This window comes from Macaca nemestrina, chromosome 1 (genome assembly GCF_043159975.1).
Source record: "Macaca nemestrina isolate mMacNem1 chromosome 1, mMacNem.hap1, whole genome shotgun sequence".
Taxonomy (NCBI): domain Eukaryota; kingdom Metazoa; phylum Chordata; class Mammalia; order Primates; family Cercopithecidae; genus Macaca; species Macaca nemestrina.
In genome coordinates, this window is record NC_092125.1 from 141,353,004 (window position 1) to 141,372,288 (window position 19,285).

Consider the following 19,285-nt stretch of genomic DNA (forward strand, 5'->3'; position numbering starts at 1 on the left):
ATCAAAACGTCTCCCTCTTCCTCCTAATCTGTGTTGCAGTAAAACAGCTTGGAAATTTATTCTGCTAGGGAGATACTTCCGCTCTTGGGTGGCCAAGTGGAAACCAGAGCACATTCTAGAGGGAAGAAGAATGGACAAGGAATATTCATATCTGCCTTTAACTTAGGCCTAAATACATTAGTGTCTCAAGGTTTAGTTATGCTCTAGGCTAAACTCATATCAGAAGTACCCTTCGTGCCACACATCCCCTTCGACCCACCAGGAGAACCAAGTTGAGATGCAAAACTTTCCCTTCTGATAAGATATTAAGTCAAACAAATCTAAAAATATAAAAATTTAACCAGTTTTAGATGAATAGGAACTACCCTTAGGCAAGAATTTCTAGCCCAAGTTTCCTTAAGTGTAAACTATTTTATATACCTATAACTTCATTTATTTACCTATAGAATCTCTAAGTAAGTTATCTTTCCCTTATTCTTTCCTACTTTTCTAATCCAGATAGGTGTCATGGAAGTTAAAGCAGCATTTCCCAGATCTGCTCAGAACTTGGTAGTATGGGCTCCGGCAGTAACAGGCGTGTGTGTGTGTGTGTGTGTAAAATGTATGTATATTATACACATAAATGTGTATATAATTTATATATATATTTATATATGTAGTGCGTGTGTGTGTATATATATCATACCAATGTATATAATTTACATGAAAGTAAATTGGGTGTGAACTGTATACATAATTTTCTTTCTTTTAAATGTAATGAATGCCTACAGGTATAAAGCAGATAATTTCTAATGATGTGCTTCAGTGATTATTCGTAACCTGGAATTTACTAGTTATGATTGTTGGTATTTCCCAGATATTTAACACTTAAGATGACCATAGCATTTTCATATACATATAGTTTTAGAAGTCAGTTTCTCAATAACAGTTGTTTACTTGTTAATTTCTTACCTGAGGGAGGCAGAATTTGTAAAGGTGAAATGTTTTTCATGGTCTGTAAATGTTCTAATTCTTGATAATTAAATGCTAATTGGTGGTGATTTGGTGGCATTACATGTGAAGGTGTGGTCTGATGAACAAGGGTAGTATTGGCAGAGGTTTTGTCTTGCACAGAACATTCTATCTGTTAAAACAAAATCAAAGTTATCACTTAGTTTTATCCATACAAGAAATATACCAAAGAGTACAGAAATACAAGAGGCAAGAATATAATTTAACGCTATCTTTTTAAAATACCTTATTATTTAAGTCACACAAATCTATAATGTATAGTTATCCCTATCTTGCAAATGAGGAAACTGGGGTTTAAAAGGATTAAATAACTTGGTCATTATATGGCTTACAAGAGGTAGAGTAAGTCAAAGCCTATGATCTTAGTTATGAGTATACATGTATATTATTAAACAATGCTATTCATTTTTTAAAGCTTTCCTGTAATTACTAAAAAACAAAACAAAACAAACCCCTGAGTTTTCATAGCAAATCTAGAGACCAATTCAGTTACTTTAGCCATTTTTCCTTACTGTATTACAGACATAAGGGGAGAAATTTAAAATTACATTATGGTCAACCCACAAGACTATCAATAAATTCTAATTCAATATTCAGGTAACTATCAAGTAAAAGCTATAGTGTAATAATAGCTAACATTTATTTAATGTTTACTCTATGTGAGGTACCAGGGTAAGTCCTTTATATGGTTTTTCTTTAATTCTCACAATAATCCTATGAGTTAGGTATAATTTTTATCTCTATTTACATTTTCTAGAAATAATAGAAGCAGCTTACCTAAAATCTCACACCTATTCTGCAGCAAGCGAAGTTACAGTAGCAAAGCCCAGTAACCTTATCTAACCAGTAGTAGATGGCACAGAGATAAATAAGACAGTCTTTCTCCTTTGTCTAACAAGGCATTGGGGTGAGTGAGTAGGTAGGCAAGTATACAAGTAACACCTATGCGAACATGAATAAAACAAATGCCATAGGAATGTTTATCACAACAATATAGACCCAGGCCAAAGCTTAAAGCCTAATGCTCAGGTTTAAATCAGCCGAAGAAAAAAATCACTTTCAGAACTACACAAATATACACATTCATACATGAACCTATGGATTAATATATACTATCTTTTACCATAAATAGACATTTTTTTTTTTCTCAGTGAGTGCAAAAATTTTTACCAAAAATAGACCATTAAAAAGGTGGCATTTCTATCCTGGCTAACACGGTGAAACCCCGTCTCTACTAAAAATACAAAAAAATTAGCCGGGCGTGGTAGCGGGCGCCTGTAGTCCCAGCTACTTGGGAGGCTGAGTCGGGAGAATGGCGTGAACCCAGGGGGCGGAGCTTGCAGTGAGCCGAGATCGCGCCACTGCACTCCAGCCTGGGAGACACAGCGAGACTCCGTCTCAAAAAAAAAAAAAAAAAGGTGGCATTCGCCAGGCGCGGTGGCTCACGCCTGTAATCCCAGCACTTTTGGAGGCCAAGGCGGGCGGATCATGAGGTCAGGATATCAAGACCATCCTGGCTAAATGGTGAAATCCCGCCTCCACTAAAAATACAAAAAATTAGCCGGGCGTTGTGGCGGGTGCCTGTAGTCCCGGCTACTCAGGAGGCTGAGGTGGGAGAATGGCGTGAACCCGGGAAGTGGAGCTTGCAGTGAGCCAAGATCGTGCCACTGCACTCCAGCCTGGGTGACAGAGCAAGACTCTGTCTCAAAAAAATAGAAAAAAAAAAAGTGGCATTCTACATGCTACATATTGAGATAAAAATGCTTCCAAAGTTCCTTCATAACTTGACATAATTTTTTTATTCCACTAATATACCTTTGGCAAGATAGATCATCTATAACTTCTTCCTATTCAAAAGGAATGGGAAGGCCAGGCATGGTGGCTGAAGTCTGTAATCCCAGCACTTTGGGAGGCCGAGGTGAGTGGGTCACCTGAAGTCTGGAGTTTGAAACCAGCTTGGCCAACATGACGAAACCCCGTTTCTACTAAAAATACAAAAATTAGCCAGGCGTGTTGGTGTGTGCCTGTGGTCTCAGCTACTCCGGAGACTGAGGCATGAAAATTGCTTGAACCCGAAAGGCGGAGATTGCAGTGAGCCAAGATCATGCCACTGCACTGCAGCCTGGGTGATGGAGTGAGACTCTGTCTCAACAACAAGAACAAACAAACAAATAAGTGTGTGAGTGTGTGTGTATATATTTTCTCTTATGTATCCTAAAGCCCCGTTATATACTGCAAGTCATCTAATAAATATCCTTAGCCTTCCATATTTCTCTGAACATGCTTGCTGTTTTTTCGTTTTTTTTTTTTTTTTTTTTGCCTCTCTTCATGCTATTACTTATTTAAAAAAATAAGCCTCTAATCTGTATGTAAACCATTTCTTTCCATGTTCTTTAAAACACATTTTAAGCATTACCTGTGTGATGCCTATTCTTCCTTCAGGCAGTATACATTCATTCTTCATTTTCTAAAAATAATTATATAGATTATGGCATTAATCATATTATCTCTTAACCATATGATTATATTCCTTTTTCACAAATTACAACTCTTTTAAGACAATATTATTTGTTATTGTGTTTCCCTAACCTAGTTAGATGTTGTTACATAAATAATTCTATGTTTGGAAGGGGTACAAAGGGAAAAAAATGCACATGAGGATGACAACTTGAGCTAGTAAAAAAATCACTTCTGTTCTTTTCAAAGCACATCAACTACTAGTCAAACATAGATGTGTCAAAATGGATAACTGGCAATTATAAGCTTTATCTGTAGAAACCTTAATTACCATTCTCCTACCATCTTTTGAGAAATTTCACTTCATTGTACGCACAGTTCTGTACACTCATTCAGGATGCCAAGGTCATCCCTCTGTATTCAGACTGTCAGGGATAAGCTGAAGCTTCTAGAATTTGTTCTACTTATCCATTTGGCTTATATAACAGTTATATCTTATTGAAAAATGAAGCCAAAGAGTTTCCCTATTCGGTCTTCTTCGGGAAGAAATCACTGAACATTTAGTTGATAAGCTAAAAACAGTGACAACTTTCTTCATGTAAATAAAATTGAAAACAATTTTAAAGAAAGCTACTACTATACCTATGAGTTATAACATACATACTTTTAAAATTTGGAGATACGAATAAAGAATTAACTTACTTTTACATTCTCTTTAGAAGGAGAATCATTTGGTTTTACTTCTGTAAACTTAGGGAACATTTCTGCAAATGTATACACATAAATATTTTAATATTTATTAGCTTAAAAAATAACAAGCTATAATTTTTCAACATTAGAAACACAGTGAGGGCCGGGCACGGTGGCTCACGCCTGTAATCCCAACACTTTGGGAGGCCAAGGTGGGTGGATCACAAGGTCAGGAGATGGAGACCATCCTGGCTAACACGGTGAAACCCCATCTCTACTAAAAATATAAAAAATTAGCTGGGCATGGTGGCAGGTGCCTGTAGTCCCAGCTACTCGGGAGGCTGAGGCAGGAGAATCGCTTGAATCTGGGAAGCAGAGGTTGCAGTGAGCCGAGATCACGCCACCCCACTCCAGGCTGGGCGAGAGAGCAAGACTCCGTCTCAGAAAAAGAAAGAAATACAGTGGTGATTTCAAGAAAATGCCTTTATTACCAACCTCTCATATGAAGAAATCCTTATAGTCACAGGTTTTCACCCTCTTTGAATCAGCTAAAATTTCTAAAGGGATACCTGCTTTTAAGATATTTTATTTTCCGGCCGGGCACGGTGGCTCACGCCTGTAATCCCAGCACTTTGGGAGGCCGAGACGGGCGGATCACGAGGTCAGGAGATGGAGACCATCCTGGCTAACACGGTGAAACCCCGTCTCTACTAAAAAATACAAAAAACTAGCCGGGCGAGGTGGCGGGCGCCTGTAGTCCCAGCTACTCGGGAGGCTGAGGCAGGAGAATGGCGTGAACCCGGGAGGCGGAGCTTGCAGTGAGCTGAGATCCGGCCACTGCACTCCAGCCTGGGTGACAGAGCGAGACTCCGTCTCAAAAAAAAAAAAAAAAAAAGATATTTTATTTTCCTATAGTGGAATAAATTTCAGTTTACATTATGTTCAGGCAAAAAAGCACAGTATGTTACTTAACAGTAAAGAGCTTGAATAACTGACAGTTTAAAAAGGAATTTGTTGCAACAGAGATAAGGTTTCAAATAAGCAGCATCCATTATGCTAAAATCATCTTTTATCAAATAGCCATAAATATAGCCCTAAGAGGCTTAATTTTTAAAAAATCAAGAATTTACTATAAGAGAAGGGGATGTCATTTATCTGAGAGGATACAGTCTTTTATTAAAAGTAATGCTATGTTAGGTCTGTGGAAAGGTCTGCTGTGCTTGCTAAACTCTGTAATAAAGATTCTATCTGATTACTTCTAAGCTATTTGGCAGCCTCAGCTATACAGCAAGAAATGGGTTTTATATTATCTCCTCTGCCTTTAGAAATACTGTACAGCTGACACTGGCAGTAGAAGCAGACATAAAAAGAGATCTCTCCAACAGGGTGCTAGTGGGTTTCTCTTTCTTTATCCTACAATTGTTTCTGATGCTATCCTCCCCAGTCATAATCCTGGGTCAGTATGGTAAAGCACCAAACTGGTAGTAACTGCCTTGATCAGTCTCTCCAAGCCAGCTTTCATGACCACCTGAGTGTTATTTGTTTCATGCTCCAGGACACCAAGGCTGGTCAACACCAAACATTATTCAAACTTAAAACATTCTAATTTTAATAATTACCTTCTGCCTTCTGAAAAGCCATCAGTTTCCACTGGATGTGTTACTGTTCTTTCCTCTCCTAAAATGTTTGATGCTGGACATTGTTAAAATTGCTGAATGCCACTCAATGACATCCTTTAAATAATTCAAGTATTTAAAATGACATGAATCATCTTAATGTCACTCAGCTAAGTATTATTTAAGTGTTGCAGGCTAGGTGTAGGGGTAAGAGAAGGAGACAGACTGAGAAGATTGAGAATATATATCCAGATAGCTTTCGCATTTAAAGGACAAATTAGGCAGGGCATGGTGGCTCATGCCTGTAATCCCAGCACTTAGGGAGGCCGAGGCAGTTAGATCACTTGAGGTGAGGAGTTCAAGACCAGCCTGGCCAACATGCTGAAACCCCATCATAGTAAAATACAAAAATTAGCCAGGTGTGGTGGCGTGTGCCTGTAGTCCCAGCTATTTGGGAGGCTGAGGCAGAAGAATCGCTTGAACCCAAAAGGCAGTTGCAGTGAGCCGAGATTGCATCACTGCACTCTAGCCTGGGTGACAGAGCCAGACCCTGTCTAAAAGTAATCATAATCATAAAGGAGAAATTATGGTTTCAGCTTTGAACAAAAAAACAAAACCAAAAAGACTTCACTAATATGATCATATATGTATCTATACATCTAAATTATTCAAATATGCACCTAAAATGACATCATCCTACAATATAACTCTTAAGTATAGTACAAATATGACATACCAGATTGGTGTTCTACTAAAAAAAAGAAATTCAAGGGCATCACCTTAGTTTTCTAGTATATAAAACTAAGCTCAAAATTATTATAAAACTTAGCACCTCAAGGTCGGCGCAGTGGCTCACGCCTGTAATCCCAGCACTATGGGAGGCCGAGGTAGGTGGATCACTTGAGGTCAGGAGTTCGAAATCCCAAAACCTTAGCACCTCAAAATCTAAAGATATTAGCAAAAGGCATCAAGGAATTTTAGTTAAAAAAATAAAAACACCTACTATATATGGCTTATAAAAGTCTCAGCATTTTGCTTCTCATTCTAATTGTACATAATTGACTTTTTAAGAACATAATAAACTAAAACTATACATATATGATATTCATGAGTTCCTGGCCTTTGAAATTAAAAGACAAACATACATATTTTCACTACCAAACTTACAACCCTATTTCAATTAGTGAAGAAGCTCTATCAGTGCTAGCAAACATCAATTAAAATTGATAATAAGGCCAGGCGTGGTAGCTCACACCTGTAATCCCAGCACTTTGGGAAGCCAAGGCAGGCTGATTACCTGGAGTTTGAGGCCAGGTCTGGAGTTTGAGACCAGCCTGGCCAACCTGGTGAAACCCCCTCTCTACCAAAAATATAAAAATTAGCTGGGCGTGGTGGTGCAAACCTGTAATCCCAGCTACTCGGGAAGCTGAGGCACAAGAATCGCTTGAAGCTAGGAGGCAGAGGTTTCAGTGAACCAAGATCGTGCCACTGCACTCCAGCCTGGGTGACAGAGCAAGACACCATCTCAAAAATAAAAATAAAAAATAAAATCGGTAACAATAATGACAACATACACATTGTCAACTAATTTCTCTAGGGAAGGATGACAACATGTATACACCTACCTTAAGAGGATCAAAATGGATACTATGTGTATTACTAAACAAATGCATATTGTGGCATATATCCTAATTACAAATGTTCTAATTTCACATCTGCCCCAAAAACTCAATATAAAATTTAGCTTCCAAAGTTTTCATTTTAAACTGTCAAAAAAAAAATTAACCATAGGCCGGGCACGGTGGCGCACACCTGTGATTCCAGCACTTTCAGAGGCCGAGGTGGGTGGATCACGAGATCAAGAGTTCCAGACCAGCCTGTCAACATGGTGAAACTTCATCTCTACTAAAAATACAAAAATTAGCTGGGCCTGGTGGCAGGTGCCTGTAATCCCAGCTACTTGGGAGGCTGAAGCAGAAGAATTGCTTGAGGCCGGGAGGCAGAGGTTGCAGAGTGGAGATTGCGCCATTGCACTCCAGCCTGGGCAAAAGAGCGAGACTCTGTCTCAAAACAAAAAACAAAAAACAAAAAATCAAACACAAAAAAACACAGAACTAAAAAAAATCTGCAATCATAGAGATCTGACTAAAGAATTTACTACCTATCACCAATCAAAGCACTGAGATAGATGTTCCAGAGATACTAAATATTATTAGCAAGCCAATTTGAACTAAAAAACCTGAAAAGTTGAATAGGAACATAATACAATTTAAAAAACAAAGAAACAAAACAAAACAAAACGAAAAAAACAAGACCCGGCACAGTGGCTCACACCTGTAATCCCAGCACTTTGGGAGGCCAAGGCAGGCTGAAGTGGGTGGATCATGAGGTCAGGAGTTCGAGACCAGCCTGGCCAATATGGTGAAACCCCGTCTCTACTAAAAAATACCAAAAAAAGTTAGCTGGGGGTGGTGGCATGCACCTGTAGCTACAGCTACTCAGGACGCTGAGCCAGGAGAATTGCTTGAACCCAGGAGGTGGAGGTTGCAGTGAGTCGAGATCATGCCACTGCACTCCAGCCTGGGCAACAGAGTGAGATTCCACCTCAAAAAAAAAAAAAAAAAAACACACACACAACAGAATATGATGCCATATGTAGCAGAAATAATTACCAAAGACTTTTAAATTAGAAAAAGAAATCACACTTTTGTTATAGAGGACAGATTATAGAAAAATGATTGGTAGGCCAGGTGTGGTGGCTCATGCCTGTAATCCCAGCACTTTGGGAGGCTGAGGCAGGCAGATCGCTTAAAGCCAGGAGTTCTCAAGACCAGCCTGGCCAACATGGTGAAACCCAGTCTCCACTAAAAATACAAAAATTAACCAGGCTTGGTGCTGCACGTCTGTTGCCCAGCTACTTGGAAGGCTGAGGCATGAGAATTGCTTGAACCTAGGAGGCAGAGGCTGCAGTTAGCTGAGATGGAGCCACTGCCCTCCAGCCTCGGCAACAGTGAGACTCTGTCTCAAATTAAAAAAAAAAAAAAAAAAAAAAGAAATTTATAAAAGTCTAAAATAATTTAATAAACTCTAGTCATTTACCTTTAGCTTTCTAGTCTGAATGGCAAACATTATTTAGAGGCTTTCTTTGTATACTTCCTGCACTTACTAAATCATCCTCCTCTAAAAAGTTAAAATCTAGGCTTGAACAAAGTTTGTCAGTTTTCAAACCTTGCATGAAAAAAATCATATCCTTGTCATATCTATAGAAGACCTAGGTTGTAGTACTAAAATTACAAATTTATTTATTCCTGTTTGATGTCACCCATAACTAAGAAAGCTTTTTAAAAAAGAAACAAATGTTATTTAAAGAATAAATTTCTTTCTCTGAACATTACACCAAATCCAATAAAATGTAAAGAGTCCAAAGGATGAAGTGACAAATTCACTTTAAGTCTTAAACAGCTAAAGAAAAACAATGAATCGGGGCCGGGCGCGGTGGCTCAAGCCTGTAATCCCAGCACTTTGGGAGGCCGAGACGGGCGGATCACGAGGTCAGGAGATCGAGACCATCCTGGCTAACACGGTGAAACCCCGTCTCTACTAAAAAATACAAAAAACTAGCCGGGCGAGGTGGCGGGCGCCTGTAGTCCCAGCTACTCGGGAGGCTGAGGCAGGAGAATGGCGTAAACCCGGGAGGCGGAGCTTGCAGTGAGCTGAGATCCGGCCACTGCACTCCAGCCTGGGTGACAGAGCGAGACTCCGTCTCAAAAAAAAAAAAAAAAAAAAAAGAAAAAAAAAAGAAAAAAGAAAAACAATGAATTGATGTCATGACCATTTAGTTTGTGTTTAACTGTGCAAAAACTGAAATTAAGTACACTGAAAAAATTCTATTTCACACTAATCAAGTATCTGGGCTTATATTTAGACAGTTCCTGGAGTTATTCCCTATAAGGAAGGTTTTATTAAAAGTACTCCTATTGATGAGCTGCTCCTTTTGATTTTTTTTTCTCAGTATCATTACTAGTCACAGGATTAAAGCTATTAGTTATATTCCTCCCTATAAATCACTCAAGGTAACCCCAAGATTGTTGAGCATTAGAAAACTCTCAATAGCTTATGCATGCATACTAACACAGCCTAGTCAACATAAGATACGTGCATTAGAATTGATTTCATTTTCAAGGCTTGGCTACATCTTTGATCTGACATTTAATGATTTTAGTTATGAAAAATCATTTTAAAAGATTTTATATTTATACTGATGTTTAATAAATGTTCTTGACTTATCTGCATATGCTGACACCAGTTAAAAAGATAAATAAAATAAAATCACATTAAAATTTGCAATGACATGCTGCTTCCAGTCCATAGAGCTCTCATTTTCATTTTTCAAGGATTTGGGATTTCATTACGACTATCTTGAAACTGATTTAATATCTTGTTTAAAATGAGAATTAAGTGAATTTGGTAGATTTTTAAATAAAACTTTCCTTGTAAATCAGGGCTCCACCATGTGATCAATCCTACTTAACAAAGCAGAATTGAGTGAGTGAAGGTGATCTGGTTGCAACACCTGTCACCCCATTGGTCAAAGGGTTGATTCAGCTGATCTGGATGGCCAGGAAGGTATCTCCTTCCTCCCTCACCACTCCATGTACATCCCTCCCGAAGCTGTGCACTTGGTTGAAGAGGACCTTCTCTGATAGAGGAGGACTGTTCATTGGTCAAGGGTACACGAGTAGCTGTGCTCCCCTACTAGACCCTCCAAACAAGCTCTCAAAGCAGAACTAAGTCTATATTTTCTAAAGTGCATAAACTGAAGTTTGGGAATGATGAAAGATAACCATTTAAGTAACGTGGAATAATAAATAGCTTCAATATCACTTACAACACTCAAAGATTTTTCAGATATTAAATCTTAAAACATTTGCCCCACCTAAACAGCATAATGGTATTGTAGTAAAGAGAGACCAACTCACAATACAGCATAACTATAAGAAGTCAATAATATTTAAAACTTTAGGTTGGGTGCGATGGCTTACACCTGTAATCCCAGCACTTTGGGAGGCCAAGGCGGGCGAATCACGAGGTCAGGAGATCAAGATCATCCTGGGTAACACGGTGAAACCCCGACTCTACTAAAAAATACAAAAAATTAGCTGGGTGTGGTGGCGGGTGCCTGTAGTCCCAGCTACTCCGGAGGCTGAGACAGGTGAATGGTGTGAAGCTGGGAGGAGGAGCTTGCAGTGAGGCGGAGCTTGCAGTGAGGCGGAGCTTGCAGTGAGGCGGGGCTTGCAGTGAGCCGGGGCTTGCAGTGAGCCAGGGCTTGCAGTGAGCCGGGGCTTGCAGTGAGCCGCGGCTTGCAGTGAGCCGAGTTTGGGCCACTGCACTCCCGCCTGGGCAACAAGGTGAGACTCCGTCTCAGGAAAAAAAGAAAAAAAAAAAAACTTTAGAGAAAGTAATTAAAGCTCTCTGACACAAACATTATAAAAGAATGACTTGCTTTAAAAAATTGCATATAGCCAAATTGCTATAAGAAAATCCAGGAAGACAGATACTAAATGAAAACTACATTAAGAAAAAATTACTAAAGACGAGGCACAATGGCTCACGCCTGTAATCCCAGCACTTTGGGAGGCCGAGGTGGGCAGATCAGCTGAGGTCAGGAGTTTCAGACCAGCCTAGTCAACATGATGAAACATCATCTCTACTAAAAATACAAAAAATTGCCAGGCACGGGGGCTGACGCCTGTAATCCCAGCACTTTGGGAGGTCGAGGCAGGCGGATCATGAGGTCAGGAGATCGAGACTATCCTGGCTAACAGGGTGAAACCCCGTCTCTACTAAAAATACAAAAAATTAGCCAGGCATCGTGGCAGATGCCTGTAGTCCCAGCTACTCGGGAAGCTGAGGCAGGAGAAGGTGGTAAACCCGGGAGGCGGAGCTTGCAGTGAGCCGAGATCACACCACTGCACTCTAGCATGGGCAACAAAGGGAGACTCCGTCTCAAAAAAAAAAAAAAAAAGATTTGAATTCTGAGGCTGAGTTATTCTGATAGAATGTTAGGAAAACAGAGAATATATATTGCACAATTTTAAGAACACAAGTTAGTGATAAACATTCTTTCCTCCAAGCAACATATAATAATATTGTATCAGAACCTGTAATTCATATTAAAATTAAGGTACTTTATTGAAAACTCTATATTATATTGTACTTTTCCTCTAACACTTGAAGCATTTATTATAATTAGATAACTCAAACTAACAGGTACAGTAAGAGTTTTATCCTACAAATAAAAGACAAAGTGCTCTAACTTATTAGACCACAAATGCTTTATTAGATGAAGTTACAAATGCTAATTACAACTGAAAATACTAAATGCAGCTTAAGTTTTTCCAGTATTGTTCTATGCTTAGAAGTCAAATAAGGAAATACTGTATAATCAGAGCCCTACCTTTTTAAATTTTCTAGTATGACAAATTCCAAAGAAAGTAAAAATTCTGTTTATTCTCCAAAAATGTTTATCACTATATACTTTAGAAATGTAAAAGCAAAACACAGCAATCAGCACCATATAAATGCAAACTAAACAGAACTAAGAGTTAAATAGAATGTATTGCAATTCAGCAGACCGTACTACCACACTGAAAAAAGAGGGATGCTTTTAATAATGCTAAGAATTCCTGATGTCACAATATTCTGTGTGAGATATTTCTTTAAAAAGAGAACTGAATTTCACAAGAAATACTTCATTTAAAATAAAGCAAAATTTAGGGACAAGTGTCCTATATTCTGAATTTGCCTTTTGGTCAATAAAGATGGACCACTGCCAAGTCAGTATTCTTGGGGTAGTGATTACTTATCAACTATGTAATCATTAATAGAAAAGCACAAAGAAAACATAAGTGACCTAAGCTTGACACAACTGCTAAACTATACAATAGGTCACTTGAGCATAGCTGAGAATCTGAATTTAAAGTACATTTTTCTATAGATGGAAGAAAATATTCTACAGTGAAGAAACCAAAGAAGTAGAAAAATAATCTGATTTCTAGCTTCTGGGATGACTGGTTTCTTAACTCAAAATGATTATTCAATTCAGAACATAGTATCACCACATGGCAACCCTTGCAACATGAGAGTGATTTGATAGATCATGGAGAGTAAAGCGAAAGGTGCTCTCAATCTTTTATTTTATAAAACAAGATTATTTTATTATCTGATATATTTTGATATTAAGATTTGAAATTATTGAGACTATCCCTCCTTGAGTAAACTTTTTCAACATTACAAACCTACACGTCATATACATGTAATACGAAGTTTCGTCTTACACAGTATCTCTTTTAGGGAAAATACTAAGATTGTCAACATGCAATTAAATAATTAGCATGATATACAAACCATGGATTCTAGGTAAGTAACAAATATTTCTTCAAAATATAAATCAATATTACAGGAAAAAAAATGCTCCCACCAACAGAGGTACATTTAAGGGGACAGCTAACCTGATTCAGAACCACTGCTGTCTGAAGAGCTTAAGTCACTGCTGCTACTTTCAGACTCTGATGAGCTGCTGCTGCTGCTGCTGCTCTCACTCAGTCGGGAAACACTTCCAACAGCTTTGGATGGTTGCGTTTTCTCAGCTACAAAACAGAGAAACATTAAAATGCCAGAAGAATTAAACAGTTGCAGGAACATTTAAAAACTGCCACCTAGGCTGGGCATGCTCGCTCATGCCTGTAATCCCAGCACTTTGAGAGGCCAAGGTGGGAGAATCACATGAGGCCAGGAGTTCACAACCAGCCTGGGCAATGTCACAAGACCCTGTCTCTACAAAAATAAGTAAATAAATATAAAAACTGCCACCTACATTTTGTTTGACGTTTTCTAGAATTTAACTGATTATTAACATCCAGTAACCGCTTTTCCAACTCCTGTTTTTTCTGTGAGTGAAGTTCTTCTTTGGACATCATTATTTTCTTGGCTGTGTTAGGAGGGAAGAAAGTGAGTATAACCAAAAACCAAACCAAATACAAAACTGATTTCTATTAATATGCAGAAATACATACCAGGAGGTTTTAATGGTCTCTTTCTTAGACACGCGGAAACATATTTTTCTAATTCTCTTAGTGTTGATGCTTTCAGTGTTTCAAAGTCTATCTCTATCTCATCAGGATTGGAATTGCTCAGAGAAGGCTCTCTTGACTGTATTATATGAACTACTCGCCCGAGTTTATCTCCAGGGAGTTTGTTTATATTCAAACTTAACTGCCTTTTCTCATCATAGTTCATAGGTTTAGCATTATCTTCATCTTCAGATTTTTGACCAATGTACTGTTGTTTCCTTTTCTTTGGCTGACTGTAACAAAAACTAAATTTAGTCCAACTTATCGTTATTGTCTTAATAAGCTATCATAATAAAAGATACTTACTTTCTCTTGGACTTTTCCTTTAGTCTCATTTGCTCACACATTTTTCTTGGATTTTCATTGCTGTTATTAACCTTTTCTTTTTTCTTTTCCTTTTTAGACTTCTCTTTCTTTTTATTTAGCTTACGGAAAGGTACTTGGGACAAAACCTGGAGCTGCTGATGTACAGCTTTAAGCTGATAAAATAAAAAAAATCTGTAAACATTCATGTCTCTAAATAATTAAAGAAACTAGAAAAAAATGAAGGCACTCCAAAGTCAAGAGTGTCTTTTGTGAAATTCATTTCTTATTACATTTCCTTCAAGTTTTTATTTAATTTCACAAATGCACTGAATTTTTAAAGGGCATGTTTTAAATTACAAAAACTATCATATGCTCAACTCATAAACTTAAATATTCATCTACAAACAGATCAAGAATAAATAACATTTCCAGGTGGTCTTTTTTGTTTTTTTGAGCCAGGGTCTTGCTCTGTCAGGTGGGAGTGCAGTGTTGTGATCCTGGCTCACTGCAACCTCAACCTCCGAGGCTCAAGTGATCCTCCTGCCACATTTTTTTGATTTTTTTGTAGAGACATGGTCTCACTATGTTGCCCAAGCTTGAACTCCTGGGCCCAAGCAATCCTCCCACCTTGGCCTCCCAAAGTATTGGGGTTACAGGCGTGAGCCACGGTGTCCGGCTGGTTTTTAATCATTGATTTTTGAGACTTGAGCTCCAGAACAGTTTAACATGTTATCATAAAAAGTAGTTAATGTTAAATAAGACCTCATCCATAAAATCTCTCTGATTATTTCATAAATCATTTCAATGAGAATCAACCACTCATGATTAGGGATGACATAATTTTTTTAAATAACAGATTTTTATAATAAATATTTGATTAGGAAAGACTATTAAACATTACAAATTTGCCAATAAGTAAATAAAGCCACAGTTATGAAATGATTTAATTATAACAGCTTTAAATCTGCAGAAAAAATTTCCTGATAGATTAGTGCTCATAGACTATCAAAATTTGTATCAATACAATCAACTACCTGCTCCTGAAGCTTTGCAAGACGCTGAACTCGTTCATCTTCAGAATCACCAGAAGAGTTTCCTTCAGAGGAGGCTTCATTAGTGTTCTCTCTACCAGTGGTTTCTGTGATATCTGTTTTGATGTAACATAAAGGCATACTCTCAACAGGTTCAACTGGGATCTTTGAAAAATGCGTTTCGAAAACATCCTATAATGAAAAATTAGTTTGTTATGGTTTTCTGCATTTTTAATTTAATCCAGCAATTATAGCTTTTAATAAAAGGTACATTTCAGTGTCATATTTTGACCAGAATTCTTTTTGCCTTTAAGACATATCAGAAGAAACATATTAAGATTTATGCAGGCCAGGCGCCGTGGCTCATGCCTGTAATCCTAGCACTTTGGGAGGCCAAGGTGGGTGGATCACCTCAGATGGGGAAATCAAGATCAGCCTGACCAACATGGAGAAACCCCATCTCTACTAAAAATATAAAATTAGTCGGGTGTGGTGGCACATGCCTGTAAATCCCAGCTACTTGGGAGGCTGAGGCAAGAGAACCACTTGAACCTGGGACGCGGAGGTTGCAGTGAACCAAGATTGTGCCACTACACTCCAGCCTGGACAACGAGAATGAAACTCCATGTCAAAAAAAAAGACTCATGCTTCTCTGCCTGCCAAACTTAGCAACTTTTCTCCATTTTTTTCAGGCAAGATAGACCTCTCAAGTAATACACGGGATCTTCTTTCAAGGGCCCTATAGTTGGTAGATCATTCTATTACCTCCAAATGGTTCATTTAGACTGTCCCCTCAGTGGGACATGGGCTCTAGTCAACCATATATATATCTACATCCCCTCTTCACTAATATTTCCCCAGTTTCCTTTGTATGCAGGGCAGCTTCATTAAAATATTCACTACTAAAGGATGCAAGAACTCAAACAAACAAAAAAACACACAACCCTCTCAGTTTTAAAAGTATAATTCATAAACTATTTTGTTGGTGCAAAAGCAATTGTGGTTTTTGCCATTTAATACTTAAGAGATGTGGGTGTTATTATTCTTTATCTCTTAAGTTATGGTTCTAAAAGATGTTTAAACTATGTTCAGAGGAAAAACACTTTCAGAGCACAAGTAATGGCTCACCTGAAGCATTCTTGCCATTGTCACAACTTCGTGATCTGGAGGATTGTACTTGTAGCAATTCATAAACATTAATCTAACATCTGCCGCAAATTTGTATGCATCCTTATATTCTTGGTTATCCATTTTCTCCTAAATTAAAGAAAAACTACAGGATTCACAAACAAATAGTTCAATTCAATAATTATTTGAGCACCGATATTAAATGTTCATATTACAAAATAATTCATATATACAGAAAACAGTTGCCCACCATCCAGATTTGACAAATGTTAAAATTTTGCAACATTTGTTTCATATTTTTTAGACTTTGAAAAAAAATCCAGTGAATTTTGATAAGTAGAGATAAGGAAGGAGGACATTCCAGGTAAAGAGAACTGGAACAAAATCACAAAAGTAGAGTGTTTTCATATAATCTTTTTTTTTTGAGACAGAATTTCCCTCTGTCACCCAGCCTGGAGTGCAGTGCATGATCTCGGCTCACTGCAACCCTTCCTCCTCCTGCATTCAAGTGATTCTCGTGACTCAGCCTCTGGAGTAGCTGGGACCATAGGCAGGCACCACCATTCCCAGCTTTTTTTTTTTTTTTGTATTTTTATTAGAGACGAGGTTTTGCCATGGCCAGGCTGGTCTCGAACTCCTGGCCTCAAGTGATTTGCCCGCCTTGGCCTCCTAAAGTGCCAGGATTACAGGCATGAGCCACTGTGCGTGGTCTAGAACCATGGACATGTTCAAGTGGAAGAAAACAAAAAGATATATTTTTAAAATTTCCAGTGACTCACTCCAGGTAGTATGACAATGATGATCTTAATTTCCTTCATCTTTTTCTAGATTTTAAGATTTCTTTGCAATGATGAATTACTTTTATAATCAAGAAAAAGAAGTTCTTCCTATTAAGGCAACATTTACCTTAATAGTTCCAAGATCCATTGGATTTTTGACAATGTCATAGTAGTTATGGAGTCCCAAAGCATTAACGTCAACAGGATTATAAAAGGGCCATGCATATGAAAAATGTTTCTTTGCAAGCATTTCTTTAAGAATCTCACTACAGTGCCTTAATTGTTCAGTTACTTTAACACTCTTCACAACATTATATTGTTGCTGAGAATCTGGCAAAACATTCTTTGGCATATTTTCTTTTATAGGTGGCAATGTCACTGATTTTTCTGTGAATGTTGGAGAAAATTCACTACTTGCTTTAACTACTGAAGTTGCAGGAGTTGTTGTATCTGCTTTCCTCTTCACACCCTTTGTAACCTAAAACAGAACAATTCAACAACAAAAAAATATATTTAAAGTGATATTCAGAGCAATAGTTCCTTATCACTTAAAAGAAAAAAGGGAAAGATTATTGGCACCAAATCTTTATATAGATAATTTACAAATATTGTTGTCAATCCATGTATTAACTATTGCTAAAGGTTAATTTCCTTTTGTAGGCAAACTAAATAGTTCTAATATTATCTTCCCACGTACCAAAGAATGTCTTGTGCAAACCTTAAGATGAATGAAAAGTAAAAAATCAAAGTCATAGTTATACCAAAGTTTCTGAATACCTGAAAATCAGCAAGAATATATGATTTTTAAAAGAAAACTATGTAGGTGAACAACTTCTGATATTAATACTATCAAGACATCCAAACAGTACAAATTCTACCTAAGAAATATCAAAAATTTGGCTAGCCTCTTAGGTCTCTATTCATAAAATGCATAGAGGTGGAAACAGTATGATTTCAGATTGCTAGATGCTAAATGAATTAAAAAAGAAAAATTGCTAGATGTTGAAGACTAGTTTTCCTATTAACTGAAAAAAAAAAATCCAAAATTAAAAAGCAATGATTTTAAAACTATAATAAACTTACTTGGGCCACAGTTTGTGAACTGGAGTTGACTGAAGCTCCTTGTGCCACATTCAAGGGAGAAACAGATGTCTTAGGAAATACAGAAGGAATTGCTTGCTGCTTAAATACTTTTTCTGTTGCGTTGGGCGACGATTTTTCTTTAGCAGAAAAAACAGCTATATTCTGTTGAGTGCCTGGAAAAGTATGAGCCAGAATCAAATATATGAATGAATAAAGTATAAAACACCACTTTCTGTCTTATTTTCTATTTCAATTCATTTAGTTCAGCTTTTTAGCAATATAAGCATAGGATACTTATTTCATTTTGAAATCTACACACACAGGATTAGACAGGTTAGACCAATTTAGATATAAAGATATAATAATGGAGACTTCAACATTTGTTATTAATGGTAGGTTTACCAGCTTTATTCAAAAAGGTGCCTGGCTTAAACCAAGACTAATAATAGAGCCATGTGGTTAGCTTCAGGTAGCTGTGAACATAAGCAAAAATTTCAGATACTCTGGAGACCAACCACACAGTACTATGTGAGGTCTTCAGAATGCTCTGCATAAATATCCAAGGATTTCATTAATTGTTACACATAGTCCATCACAGAACAAAAGATGTGAATATGATTCTCTTATCAATATATTCTTCAGAAAATTCTGCCAAAGGAACAATTGTCATGTTCTTCTGCCCTATCTGTTTTTACAGAATGTTATGACTTCAGACATTTGGATCATATCACTCTGAAATCTGTTATTTCAAGAGTTCAACCTTCCATCAAGGCAACTCTATTCTTCTAATTGTTCACAACAAAAACCCTGAAGTCATCTTTGATTCCACTGTCTCTCAAACTCCATATGCAACCCAGCAGCAAACCCTGTTAGCATTATCTTCCTATCTAGACTCCAAACACTTCTCACAAGCGGCATTCACTCTGGCCCAAGGCATCATCAGTGCACAACTCAATTACTGCAATAACATCCAGGCAGGTCTTCCTTCTGCTTTGGTACTCTATAGTCTATCCTCAAAACAGCTGTCAAAGTGATCTTTTAAAACTCAAATT

General features: G+C 37.6%; 1 protein-coding gene across 9 annotated transcripts in view; it reads right to left on the reverse strand.

Moving 5' to 3' along the window:
* Positions 1 to 19,285, reverse strand: part of LOC105485381 (bromodomain testis associated) — a 63,959-nt gene that overhangs the window by 22,227 nt on the left and 22,447 nt on the right. For 8 of the 9 annotated variants that reach the window (XM_011747681.2, XM_071079973.1, XM_011747682.3 and 5 more), the window contains 11 exons: positions 18,234 to 18,406; positions 17,278 to 17,628; positions 16,372 to 16,500; positions 15,247 to 15,435; positions 14,213 to 14,385; positions 13,850 to 14,139; positions 13,651 to 13,764; positions 13,286 to 13,423; positions 4,171 to 4,232; positions 3,428 to 3,478; positions 952 to 1,123 (listed from right to left, as the gene is read on the reverse strand). In XM_011747681.2, the coding sequence (XP_011745983.2) occupies positions 952 to 1,123; positions 3,428 to 3,478; positions 4,171 to 4,232; positions 13,286 to 13,423; positions 13,651 to 13,764; positions 13,850 to 14,139; positions 14,213 to 14,385; positions 15,247 to 15,435; positions 16,372 to 16,500; positions 17,278 to 17,628; positions 18,234 to 18,406 (1,842 nt within the window). The remainder of the gene's footprint in view (positions 1 to 951; positions 1,124 to 3,427; positions 3,479 to 4,170; positions 4,233 to 13,285; positions 13,424 to 13,650; positions 13,765 to 13,849; positions 14,140 to 14,212; positions 14,386 to 15,246; positions 15,436 to 16,371; positions 16,501 to 17,277; positions 17,629 to 18,233; positions 18,407 to 19,285) is intronic. The other variant, XM_011747689.3, reaches the window with a different exon arrangement.